The sequence below is a fragment of the Corapipo altera genome, unplaced genomic scaffold (assembly GCF_003945725.1).
Source record: "Corapipo altera isolate COAL_440 unplaced genomic scaffold, ASM394572v1 50, whole genome shotgun sequence".
Taxonomy (NCBI): Eukaryota; Metazoa; Chordata; class Aves; order Passeriformes; family Pipridae; genus Corapipo; species Corapipo altera.
The window spans coordinates 9,427,485-9,441,605 of NW_020884889.1; the positions used below are offsets into that span (position 1 = coordinate 9,427,485).

Consider the following 14,121-nt stretch of genomic DNA (forward strand, 5'->3'; position numbering starts at 1 on the left):
TTTTAAAGTAATTTTGCTGTGAGGATATTATTAAAGTTAATATAAATCCCATGTTAAAACCCCTGTGTAACTCCTTGAATATTTTCACATCTGAGTTTTTGCTTTAAATACAGTCCTGATTCTCAGCATTATTCTACTAACAGCAGAAAGAATTTAGCTTTTTTTCTGCTAACAAATTCACCTTCTCCACTGTTTTAAGTAAACGTGATTTAAATAACTATTGCCTTTTAAAAATCATCCAGTGATGTAAACAGTTGAATTTCCTTTTTTTTTTGCTATTAAATGTTAGTTTAAAAAAAGTACATTATTATTTCTAAGTATGGATATCAACTCTGAGGATGACCGTTTTCCTGATTTGGAGAAAATCATCTAAACTGTCATTTTTATTTTCTACATATTATGTGTTATGAAACTACTATGGTTTTTGAAAAGTTGGTAGTGAGGAGATAGATGTCCTAGGCTTATTTATTTAAACTTAGAAATATTTAGACTACTCAGATACTGGTCGTTGAGTGCAATGAAATACTGTGGTTCTCATTACTTTATTGATTTAATATTAACTTACATTTTGCTTCAGCTTATTCAAAGAGAATATACATGTTTTCTTCAAAAAGTAATTTAAAAACACAGACAAGTGTATTTTAATAATTAATGGATCATGTAGTAATCTGATTATTACAGATGCTGTGCAGAACAGTGTTTTAAAGTACTTGCTACAGAACTAAAAGTGAGACCGTGTTGTACCATATCAGGTGTTCTAAAAAGTCATGGAAATTGTCCAATTGTCATTTTTTATTGTGTATTTACACCATTTTGCATACCTTTAATGACACACAAGTGATGAGACAAATGTGTAATTATCTCCCTAACGTGGAAAATGTGTTTTGTGTCGTTGTTTCAAGAAAAATAACTTTCCTATGGAATCTAGACTCATTTAGGTTGGCAGAGTGCTGCAGGTCTCTTGTCCCATCTCCTGCTCAAAGCAGAGCCCACACTGATTGTGTAGGGCTTTGTCCAGTCAGACCTGGAAAACCTCCAGGGATGGATATCCTGCAGCCTTCTGGGAGATTCCTCAGATGAGATTTGCCCATTGCTGTGTCCCAGAGTGTTTATCAGCACTAATGCAAAAGATAAGTAATTAAGTAGAACCTTGCTAATTAAATTTAAAGAGCCTGTGTAATGGAGCAGTTCCCATGAAATGTGAGTGGCTGTTGGAGGTGCTGCTTAACCCTCAGAGCTTGTGTTTCACTCCTAAAGCCCAGTCTGTGCACACCGTGCAGTGTTGGTGGTAAACAAAATAAAAAGCTGCATGAAAGCCAATGCCTCTGAAGGAAAAGCAAAGAAATTACAACTGAGCTTGGCTTTTATAACCATTTTGTTTGGGTTTGCTTGAACCTTTAGTGTTATAAAGGTTACTAATGGGCCATATCTAGAAATGAGTATCTGTTTCTTTTCATACAAATGTGTTTTCCTCCCACATGGTATATTATATGTTGATGTTAACATTAAATTGTGATGTAATTGATGTAATAGGCTTTTGTGAGGATTTCTGACATCTTTTTGAATATCTGTTAAATCCTGATAGCTTCTTTTTATTATCCTTGTCTTTTAATAGTTCGCTGCTGTAGATCATCACTTTACATTTTCTGATTATTATTTTATAGTTTTATCACTAAACTGATTTTTTTCCTGAATTAAAAATAAGTATTTCAGAAGAGATTTTTCTGACATAAAGCTACATTGAAAATTGTTCAGTTTTAAGGCCATATGACTGTGGTACTGAAGAATTGCATCATTTGCAGTCAGGTGTCTTTCTGTGAGCAGTTCCCTCACAGGACACATTTCAGTTATGACAGCTGTAAAACATAAAGCAGCCTTGGCTTACCTGGTAATGATGGTAACATAGGGATTCATTAGAGAAAGCAGTCAGCAGTAAAGGCTAATTACAGCTGGGGCTCAGGAATTGTATGACTGTGTTTCTATATTCTTCAATTACATAATCAAAAGATCTTTTAAAAGAGCTTGTCCACATCTGGTTTTAATTTTAAGGGTTTTTTACATATATATTCATATATAAACGTGTACTTACATTTTCATTCAAACTTCAGTAGAGCTTTTAAGCACAATCTTAATGAGATGTTATTTTCATTTTTATTTCAAAGTTTTAACTAATCTAGGTTAGGTATAGAAACTTCTGCTGGTGTGTTAATGTTGATCATGAGTGTGAACTTGGTTTCATGTTTATATATTCACAGAAAGGAGTGCAGACAGTTATCAGCAAAAAAGCTTTTCATAGTACAGTCTGTTGTGATCATGGAACATGTGATAGATAAACCAGCAAGAGCACAGGGAAGGTTTACTGATACAGCTGTAGTGACACATTTTCCTGCAAGGATCTCTTTATATCTTCTTTGATTTTTGACTTGCTAGTAACACAATCAATTTTCAAATCACACTATTTGTTAGACAAGTATTTTTTTTGAAAAAGAAATATTTGTTAAAGAGAATTTTTGCTGTTTTCTGTGAGTGCTCTTAAAAAGAAAGTTTTCCCTGTAGGAAAAAGTGGTAGACCCTAAACACTTGTAATGCAGCATAGGGCATTTAAGACCATTATTAATTAACTTGACTGTATCCCAGTCATCTGGCAGCTGCTTCGGCTCATTTTTTGGTGATCTTTATCTAAGTGCAGTTATCACACTACCAAGAAAACATGTGGGGAAAACTGAGCAGAATGAAATGATACAATGCATTAATCATGTAGGGCTTAGCTGAACACTTTAATAGCTGGAAAACTAAGATGTCTTTTCTTCAGCAGGTCACACTGATTTTAGCTGCAGTTTCAAACTGGTCCTGCAGGCTCGTCCATATTTCTGTATCTGTGAGTTTTGGTTCTACCATCTGAGAGTTATTTCCATTACCTGCTGGAACTGTAACCTTCTTTTACCTGGCATAACTCTGAGCCTTTAATCAGCAAGAGTATGTGGCAAAGATTTTTAAGATTTTTGCATTGTTTCTTTTGAGATGTCTATTGTGTGGTTTGCTGCAGGCTGTCATTTTTGTCTGCCATCCAATGTATGTTGGCAGGAGGGTTGTGTACTAGTCTTTGTGTCTGGTCACAGAAAAAAATTCATGCATCTCAGCCAGACCATTTTGTTATTCCTTTAGAATTAAAAGCATATGAAACAGATGCAGCTTAATAAGTATCTTTTTTTATAAATAACATTTAAATAACTTAAAACAATAAAGTTCAAATACAACTTAAAATAAAGTTTAATGCTGTAACAACAGAAAAAGCATGTATAAGGATGGAAAAATAATATTGAAAGCTGTATGCCCTAACAGGAATTATACAAAAGATAGGATATGTTACATAAAAAACCTTAATATGTCTGAATTTTTGCTTCATCGTTATATAAAATGTTAATTTGTGAAAAGTGAGATGAAGTACGTTATTTATTCCTATTTTTATTTTACATACACTATTTGAAACATCTTTTAGAGCAGCATTAGGTATTTGTTTCATTAATAGATAGGAACATTTTGTGTTAGAGTAAACTTAATTTTTCCAAACTAACTCTTTTATCTGAATACAACAATAAACATTTACAAGATTATATTTTTTTTCTGATCATATAGTTTATGTATAGGATATCAGTTTCTTGGGGGAAGTATTTAAAATACTGCTCAGCCTCCACATTTTCTATTGACTTGATAATCTGACAACTCATTCCAGCAGCCTTAAAGTCTGACATATTTTACACAACATTATCATCTGCTTATTATTATTATAGCAGCCATATTTAAGAAGCAGATAGGTTTTTTAAATAAAATATTATCAGATAATCAAGTAATGACTTATTCTTCAGGGTAAATTAATTTAAGAAACTACCCAGTTACAATGACTAAGATAATGATTGTACAACTCTTTAGAATTTTTTACAACTTTTAGTTACTAAATCTGGTTTTGTGTATATTTTCAAATCTTTTCATGTAGTCTCTTAAAAATAAACATAAATGCGCAAGTCCAGCTTGTTCAGTTTCTCAGTAGTATTCCAGCCTCTCTTGATATCTTGTCAAATAGTCTTCTTAAAATTAATCTTCCTGCTGGAACTAGTTCTTTATAGATCATTTGTGATTAGGATATTGCCAGAGGAAGAAAGTGGGATGCTCTGTGTTCTTTCTTTGTTTTTTTACCTTTCATTGGAACTCCTTTGTGGTTTAGTGTAACAAACATCTCCTTTCCTTTGTGTGTCCATTTTGCAGAAGCATATGTGTTATAGTGGTTTTCTTCAATCAGTTCTATGAAGTTGCAGTCCTCGTTGCAGACTTTCTGTTGAGAGTGAATAATAAAATAGAGTAAGATAAGTGCAAGTGTTCTTAAATATTTAGGGAAAATGGGAGATGCATTATAAACCCTGTGTACTATTAATATTTTAATAAATAAATTTGACTTCCTAAATCTGAATGTTGAATATTTTGAAGAAGTATATAAGCTCTAATAATTGAATTTATTAAATGGGCGTAAAAGTCTAGTATGGGATGTATGAGATAAGTACAGGATACGTTTTACTTTGTTAGGAATCTGTTTTATAAAAAACCATAGAGATGCTACATCTGAAAATGTGTATCTTTAAGATTTTACAGGGTGACTGTACACATAAGAGAAGTTTGCATCCATACCTTTCCATAGAGTCTTCCTGACTTGTTCATTGCCAGAAAGTATTCACTTTCCACTCCTTTGATTGCCACTATTCCAACTGCCACCGTTCGGATTTCTAGAATACCTGCAAAGGCACATGGCAAGGGCTGTAAAACGGTTGGTTGTTCTCCAGTCAACTCAGAAGGTTTAGCTGAACTAATATTCAGTAATATTTCCGTGTTTATTGAAAATCTGAAGCAATTGTTCTTGAAAAATGGAAAAATTACGTGTATTCATGTGAAAAAAGGGCTGGACTTTCAAAAATCCCTGTATGTGATCGTGTCTGCATAAAATCACTTAAAAAACTGAATGGTGATAATTTTTGAGTACATTCTGAAGTTGTGATGTCAGTATAAAATTTTTCTATTTTCAAAGAATCAGTGTATCTTAGAATGTATCAGCCTTGTGGTTTCATTTGGAATATATACTCAGCCGTCAAGGTTCACAGAATTTGTGTAAAGCCTTTATTTTGAAGTCTTGTGTAGCAGTATCATCTCCTTGAAAGAGTTCAAACCTTAGAACTTGTGAGTGATAGAAAACAGACCACACAGTGTCTTAAATAAGATAAAGTATTTGCCTGACCTTTGTGTGCTTTTATGACCGATTGGAGCTGTAAAGATACGTGTATTTGAAAATCATTAAAGGCTGCTCTAAGAACTTAGTTATTCAAACCCAGAAAACATTTTAGTGTTGTTTTCTATAAACTTTTATTTTCATCTCCCTGGTATATATCTCTGTGGTCACTATGATACATTTAAGTTACCTGCAACATAAAAAATATTCTCATGTTAGTGAAAAAAAAAATTTAGCAAAGGTGAGAGGATGGTTGGTGCAAGTTATTAAGGAACACCAGGTTGTTTTCAAGATTAAATATTATTAATGTTGTCTTAAGCAATAGTTTGGAGTTATACATCTGAGTTTGAGCCGTTTCCTTCCACTCTGAGTCACTGACAGAACTCTGCCACAGCAACTGTCCTGTGACTTGTTCTCCAAAATGGGATCTTTCAAAGGCAGCAGCTCCAGGCAAATTCCAACGATGTGGAGGAGACAAGTGAGTGAGAGGGAGACAGAGGCACGTGTTAGATTGTCACCTGAAAGATGACTTTCCTCTTTAAAAAAACATTTCATTTTTCCCTTCCAAGTTTGCATTGACTTTTCACACCCATCACACATGATAATAATTTTTCAATAATTAGAGGGGTTTTTTTGGAAGGCATTAAATATATGGGATATTTTTCCTTTCCTATACTTCTTTATATCATGATGTCCTTTGCTTTCTTCCCTGTTCTGCTTTGCTTTCCTCCTTGATATTACTCATGTATCAGTCCTAGTCTGTATTGTTGATTTTTATTTCCTATTTTCCTTACCAGATCAGTTACCTCTTCTCATGGTGTGTGCAGTGCTGGGCATTCATCTTGGAGCACTTACACTTCTGTACTTCTCCATAATGCTAAGCCAGCTTTAAGTAAAGCTTTTAGACTTCTTTGACAAGTTCCACCCTGCTGCAGGCCTAGGAACAATTCTTACAAAGGGTAATTTGTAACTGAAACTAACAAAAATTATGTTAACTTTCATTTAAATTTCACTTTAGAAAAACCACAGTGAGGCTGAAAAACAGATGAACATCTGCATTTGGCCAAACAAAGAACATAACAGTGGAAGGGATCTCTGGGTCATCAAGTCCAGTGTTCTGCTAGCCTGGGAATTGCATCAGATAATTCTCTTTTCATAAACTTTGCCAATACTAAATTGGAATTGTTATTTCTTTGCCCCCAGTGTTTCTGCCGAGGGCTGTTCCAGAGTTTGATTTATTTTAATGGCTGCAGACTTCCTAGTAATTTGCAATCCACATTTTTTCAGTGACAGCTTATATCCATTTGCTCTTTTGCCTGTGCTGGCCGTTAACTTAAGGAGAGGTTTATTAAAAAAAAAAATCTATGTTACAGTTTTCTATTTATACAGAATTCAAAAAAAATGAAAGATTCAAAATAACTTTTTAAAACAAGTCATGCTAATAGGAATGGAGATTTCTTTGAGTAAGCTGATGTTGGCTGAAGTTACAGTAGTGAGAAATCCTTCTACTTTTAAAAAGGAAATGCCAAAAGGTTTTGTCCAAGGCAATATTATTATTGTTACAATTTTTACATTTTTTTTTAGATTTCTTTTTTCTGAAGTAGATGGTGACATTCATACTGACTTGTTGGAATTATTTTATTTTGGTTTGGGGTACTTGTTTTTCTACATTATTCGTGTTTCTTCCTTTATGTACATAAGCTATGGAAAGAGGCTACTAAGGTTGAGAAATCATACATTGAAAGTTTATTAGTTTATCAATGTCATCATTGCAGTTGTATCATGTGCTTAAATTTAGTATCCACACTAAATATCAGAGGTCTCTCACAGACCAGGAAGAATGATTTTGAGTAATATTCAATATAATATAGACAGAAATTTCAGTACTTTAACCATTTTACGAGGTGCTTCTGAATATACAAATTTATAAGATGTCCAGCTTTTCCCTGCACACCTGTTATGCTCAGCATAATTCTCAAAGCACAAGTTCTTTGATGAACTAGTTAATGGACTATTTAACACTTATGAACAACATAGTCTCTCTATGAAAACATCTAAACTACTTTTCTATTTTTTTAATTCTCAGCTTGATATATCTTAACACAAACTTTGAGGTTAAAGAGACATGTGGATAATGGCAATCACTGTCTCTTCCAATTATAATTTTATAAATTATATTTATTTAATAAAATGATCTTTTATATTATATCATAATTATATTACCAAAGCAGGAAATTACTAAAGAATATACCAAAGAACAAATCCATGAAATAGAGAATGTAAGTTGTATTTTTCCCTTTTTGTTTTATTTCCTTTCAGTATTCCTATTAAGTCAAGGTTTCACATTGTATTTACTATATGACAGTGTAGTCATATTGGTCTTTGTTTATTTTGTATGTTCTTGGTACTCAATCCCTGTAAGAGAAGTTACAGGAAGGTAAATAAACACTAGGATATGTCCTTGCAGGTGGGAACCTAATCCATCAGTAGGTGTCAAGGGAATAAAACTGTTCAACCAGAATTTTGGCCAACTGCAGATATTTCCTGTTTCTTCTATACTGTCTGTAATCATCTGCTACTGGAGGTTCTTGCCAACAGGATGTTGGGCTAAATTAAATTTGGAGCAGATACAGTTATCCTTATGCTCCGTGTGTCCATGGTCTGTTACACAGTCAGGACTGTTAGATCCAGCCAAGTCTGTGAATGTGATCTCTTTAGGTAGCTTTTTTTTAAAAAAAAACCCTCTTCTTTTTGCTCTTCTCCTTTGTTTTGAAGTTCTCTATCACTGCAATGTCTTTGAGACTAGGCAGGAACAACATTTGTGTACTGGAAACTAACCCAATAATCTCATTTTTCTTGCTGGAAAGAGCTTTACTCCTGAGTAATTGAAGGTATTAAATTCAACAACATCACTGTAATATAGTCTAAAGATTAGCTTTATAAGGATGGGAACATGAGTTCAGCAAAACTCACCAAAGCTAAAGATTGTTCTGGTATTCCATTTTTCACTGCCTTTAAGACGTGAACTGAATTAAAATGTCTTTGTTTCATTGCTCCTCTACTGTGTAGCTGACCTTCAGTGTTCATGCTGATTCTTTTCAGGGGATTCATTGGAAGGAGGTAAATCTCTTCATCAGTAGAAAAACGGTAATAGAAGTAAACTCTCTATGCTGTGTTATGTTTATAGGCCATTTTATTCATAAAGACAAAAATTTATACAAGAGAATTATAAGATTTCAGCTAACTCAGTGGAGGCAGGATTTTATCCCTAAGGTGGCTTCCTCAGAGCAGCAGGAGAGGTACAGTAAGTTAAAATCTTCTCAGAAAAAAACTCCACACAGAAATAGAAAAAAATGAACAGGCACACATGTGAGATTTGCCTGTGCCAATTTCTAAGTGTTATTTTATGTAGCACCAGATGCTTCAGAAAAATTATAAAGAACTAAAATCTACAGTCAGAAGTTCTACTGAGGAAAGCCTCTTCTCCTCAGTCTAATACTGCACCATTCCTTGTCTTACATTAGCAATTCCATTCTTAGCTGCTTCCTTTTGAAGTAAAGAGTTTTAATCCTTTCAGTCTCTATTCATGAAAAGAAAAAAGTCATCAAGCTAGGATGGGAAACAGAAAACTGTTATATGTAGATTGTTTCATTGAAATACTCTTTTCATACTCTAATAACCAAAATTACTTTAGAGTCATGCTTAAATTGATAAGAAGTTGATGAGAAATTCAGAAGGCCAAACTTCAACAAGGTCTTAAACACCCCTGATTTAAAAATTAAAATGTAAACTGTGTTTTTTGGTAACTTTATCTAAAGCATCCCCATAGAAGTTCAGAAGAGGTTTAAGAGTAGACTTGAATATACCACAAAGTAACTGGGAAAGAAATCAGATTAAAGCCAGAAAGAAAAAAACAACAACCTAGAGATGGGCATACAAAATTGAAAACAACTGTAATTTCTATAAAATCAGCATGAAATTCCAAACAATTTTATATGGTTGCACAGTCAGTGTATCAAATGTAGCTTAAAATTCCTGTAGTGAGTGAACTTTCCTGCGGAGCTGAAATTCTGTCTGGTGTGCGTGAAAGACACTGAGCTGAGATGGGCTACAGTGTGTCTTTAGGAAAGATGACTGTGGATGATGGCAGCATTCTTTTTAACCACTTGGTGCAAATTAAATAACAGACAATTGATATCTAGGAGGGAGGAAAAAAAAAGACAAAAAAAGGACACAAAACAACCCTTTAGGCTGACACAACGGTTTTAGTGGGTGAAAAATATATTGAGTTTTGGAGAAAATTTACATCACAAATGAGGTGAGTTTCCTGGTATTCTGGTCTGGAATGACAGTTGCTCAGTACTTTACAAGCAGACATGTTTATGTTTGGACTTATTCCATAGTACTTCAGGCTGGATATTTATGGAGAAAAATGGGCGTTTAGCTGTATCACTGATACAGATTTAAGCATTCTCATGGGAGATAATTCTTTCCTGATAAGCAGTATTTGATAACTTTATTTGTTTTTAATCACCTATTAATCACATATTAATAATTTTTTGATTTGAGTAACGTGTTCACATTAACATTTTCATCTTCCTTTTATTTGCTAACTTTTTTTTTTTGCTTTTACAACACACTGGGACATTTTATTTGTTTTAACGAATCTTTACTTTTATTGCTGCACAATCCATTTACAGATTATATTAGAGTAATTTCTATCAGTATGCAGCTAGAGCTGAATAGGCAGAGTCTCTTTGTGTTTACCCATAATATCCTCAAATAACAATATCTTATCTCTCACAAAGTAGTGAGAGCCTTGTGATTCGGCAAAACTGGGGCATTTTGTCTTTAATCATTTTGCAGCCAAGGGGCTGAAAGAGCAATGGAAATTCTTGTTCCTGAGAGCTGTAAGGAAACCAGTGAGTGCTGCTCATGGCTGAAGATCTAGCAGGCAGCTCTAACCTGTCCAGAGGGGTTTTGGAAGAAAAGAGGGAGCAAAACCACTGAGCTAGGGATCTTTTCACATGTCAGGGAGCTTCCCCACTAGGCCAGGTAAGATTGTTGGGGAAGATTCTGGCAGAAATTTTGAGGTACACGTTGTGTTCAGTCCCTCATCAGCTCTTTCTGCAGACATTTCCCGTGTTGCAGGTATCTCCTCAATGTCTGTCATTCCTGGTCACTGCTCCTCGATTTGTTAGAGTTTCTGTAGATACTAATTTAAAGAGAAATTTGGACATTCATTACATTTTTCAGCAAAGCCGACAGCAGTTTCATCCCAGTGCTTTTCTATTCTGTCAGGTGCATTTGTTACAAGAAAATGTTTAAGGGTAAGGTGGAAACTGCTGAGAAGACTTCGGTAGCCTTCTAAATGCTGGAAAGAAGGAAAGGAAAAGTATGTTTTTTAAGGACAGGAAAGCAAAATCTAGTATAGAAGCTAGTTGTTATTATTTTATTTTTTAAAAGCTAAGTAAGGGATAATATATTTAATATTGATTTTTAATATAATCTAAATTCTTTACAGTACCAAATTTTGTGTGATATGTACAGCACTTTATTTCTTGTGGCCTCTTTCTGCACTGAAGTAATAAACAGTCTGTTGCTGATTTTTAGGGGTAGGGAGGTTGACAGTAGTTTCAGGGCACTGACAGTTCAGCACTTGTGAGGAATGTGTTTGTGCAACACCCTTTCCTAGGCAGAATTGTCTTGAGATAAAGTATGTGGAATCTCAGATAGGGAAGGAGGAGGCAGAAAAGACTTGGATGGAGAATAAATCAAAACAAAATGAAACCTCTAAATTTCAGTAACTTGTGTTTTTAATTAATTGAATTTAGAGCACATATTTATGAATTCAAGTGACCTTTGCAGATGGTTCAAGGCCAAGAAAAATGATCTCATTGTTGCTTACACCATTCAATGGTATTTAATGTAATTTGTTCTTTTGCTCTGGGATTTAATAAGTTAATGTCTGTGCCTCTTAAAGCAAGAAAATGCAAATCTCAATGGTCAATCATACAGTGTCTTGGAAAACTTTCACAGTCTTAGTGCCTGTGTGCATTTGGTGAGCCAGCACTGTAAATACATTCATTAGCTGGCTTATTAGTTTTTCTGTAAAAAGTCTATCAGTAAAAGGAATGCTTTCATTGGACAATTTTGTAAGTCATTGGTTTCAGGAAACAAAATAAATAGTGGTTATATTGTGAAGTATTTGTATGTGTTTAAGGTATTTTGATTCTTAATAATATTTTTAAATGTCGGTGCAACAATTTGCATCATTCTCTCTCAAATATAAAATCTAATGGTAAAAAAGTTACTGTGGATGAAAGTATTAATTTAAGATATTTTGTAATATGACTTAATTTTTACCCTTCCTACTGTTAAATTAAAATTGATAGAAAGTAGAATTTGCATTTGTGTTATATACTTTCCTTAGCAAGAGGGTGAAAGAGTTTCCTGGACAGTACCTCAGAGAACTTAGGTTTATAAGCTTTATAAGTAGAAAGGGATATACAAGTGTATGTTTTAATGGTTTTCAAAGCAGAGATGAGATTTTCTCCACCCCAGGAATTTTCTGTCTATGGATATGATTTTAATGAACAATTAATTATGGTAACAGAAAACAAGTTGGTACATACATTCACTATCACTTTGTTCTTTTAGCTTCTCCTTGTGATACTCAGAATTTTGATTAATGGCTTAACCACATATATGTTGTTGTTTACAGCAGGGACCAACAGGGAAGGCTAAAAAAAGCTTTTGTTTAGGGGCTTTGTGCTGTATCCATGTGTGCATTTGCTGTGCATGTGTAGAATATCTGAGGCACTCTAGATATGAATATGGCTGTAAAAATGATCTGCACATAAACAATGGATCTGTCAAGGATTTTCAGGAGAACAGTTGAAGCTACTGCTTCAGCAAGGTGCCAGACATCTGGATGTCATGGATAAATATTCAAAGCACTCAAAACTCCTGTGTTTGTCCTGTGTGTAATTTCCAAGCAGGAATTGTAGTTGTCTGAGGAAACATGATTAAAGATAGGGAGATATTCCTTGAGGACTCGGTTCAGCATTTTGTTAAACATCCTCAAGTAGCAGAATTTGCTTATAAGATTTAGTCCACGTGCAGAAAATATTTGATTAAGCACAAATAGCTAATGTTTAATTGCCTTTTTGCAATTCACTGAACATAAAAACAGTGGGCATATAGAATTAAAAAGAAAATCAACTAATGGCTAAACAGAAATCCATCAAAGAATTTTTTGTACTCTGTTGGGTTCTCATTTATCGATCATTTTAAGTATTCCTTATTTGACATTACGTTTTCCACTAATTTCATCACTATTTTCCAGTCCTACAAACTGATTAATACATGCATTGCTTAGTAGAACAACTTTTTGATAAACCATTGTCCTGGTGATACTCCACAGTTGACAGATAAGTTAGTTAAGGATTTTGAGCCGTGTCAAGGTTTCTGAAAGACACTACTAACTTGATATCTCTGTGAAGGTAGCATAAAAAATGCAAGACAGGAACCAAACATAGGAGGGAAGGTACAATAGGGACTAAAATGACTGTTTAGAAATGCTGTTATTTTACTCACAAGATCTGCTCTTTGCATGTGTACTTGGACTTGTGGGTGTTTACCTTCATGACAGAAAAGGAAGGGGTAAGCCAAGTGCCGCTGTCAAGTCTGCATTGTTCAAAGTGTTTGCACAGTCTCTTATGCATCATCAAATGCATGATCTGCCCTTCCAACTGTGCATTGCTGGTACCACAGCAAGAGGTGCAGAGTCTGGTTTGAACTTCCAGGCTGATGTTTGGAAATACACCTTCATTTTCACTTACAAATTTAATTTGATCTGCAGCGGGAAATATTAAGAGCCATAATACCTTTGGTTTTTAGTTATTTTTCAAAGTGAAGAAATGTAAAACTGTGCTTGTCAGTTTGCAACACACAGTAAAGATTCCCTCCCCTAATCACTGTAGTGGGGATTTCAGCGACCATGTGGCAGTTAAAAATTGCTGAAGAGAAATAGCTTAGAATTTCCAAGTATTTTTCTTTATTGTCCAACCTCTTTGGCCTCAGTTTTGTATTAACTCTCTGCTAATGTTTTTGGGTTGAATGGGTTTATAAATCAAGTGCTTCATTCTTCATTGAAAATGGTAGTATAGTAAGAATTGGTCTGGGACATTCTGACTCTAAATTGCCTTCTCCTGAGTAGGTCTCTTTCAAACATTAGCACTTCAGGCCACCGTCTTTCCAATATTTCTCTTGACTTGATCATCAAGACCAAAGGCTGTGGCATTTTTCACTGAAGTAGATCATAAAACTATGGAACTTTTCAATTTAGAGGTGTGACTTGTGAATAGCAGTACACAGTAACAAGTGAACAACATGCTGCCCCAGGCAGTCATTCTCTTGTGAATGTCTCCTTAAACTTATTAGACCCCTTCACTTTGCTGATCTCCTCTGTGCTTTATATAAATATTTTCTTGATCAGCCTCTTATACAGCATGTAGTCATTTCTCATTTTTGCAGGAAACTACATTTCCCTTCAATAAAAATTGCCTTGAAGCTAAACATATGGTTATAATGAAGAATAATATTATTTTTTAGAGTTAAGACTGTCATGTAAAATCCAAGTCTTAATCCTCACTCTGAAAAAGTGCTCTCTTATTACAGCATTAATAATTTACTGATATGAAAAATGGAAAAAAAATAGTTGAATGACTGTTTACAAAATGTAATTGTTTCCAAGCACTTAAGAAAATTAATGATTTAATAGTTTAGAGCTGAACTTGTACAAAAAATACTTTCCCTACAGCTCACACAAAGGATATTTCTAGTAT

General features: G+C 34.2%; 1 protein-coding gene across 2 annotated transcripts in view; it reads right to left on the reverse strand.

The window, feature by feature from the left end:
- Positions 1–3,395: 3,395 nt before the first annotated feature.
- FGF7 (fibroblast growth factor 7) overlaps positions 3,396–14,121 on the reverse strand; it is a 28,043-nt gene continuing 17,317 nt past the window's right edge. For both annotated transcript variants that reach the window (XM_027644568.1, XM_027644569.1), the window contains exons 3-4: positions 4,681–4,784; positions 3,396–4,330 (exon numbers count right to left, since the gene is read on the reverse strand). In XM_027644568.1, coding sequence (XP_027500369.1) covers positions 4,136–4,330; positions 4,681–4,784 — 299 coding nt within the window. In that variant the 3' untranslated portion in view covers positions 3,396–4,135. The remainder of the gene's footprint in view (positions 4,331–4,680; positions 4,785–14,121) is intronic.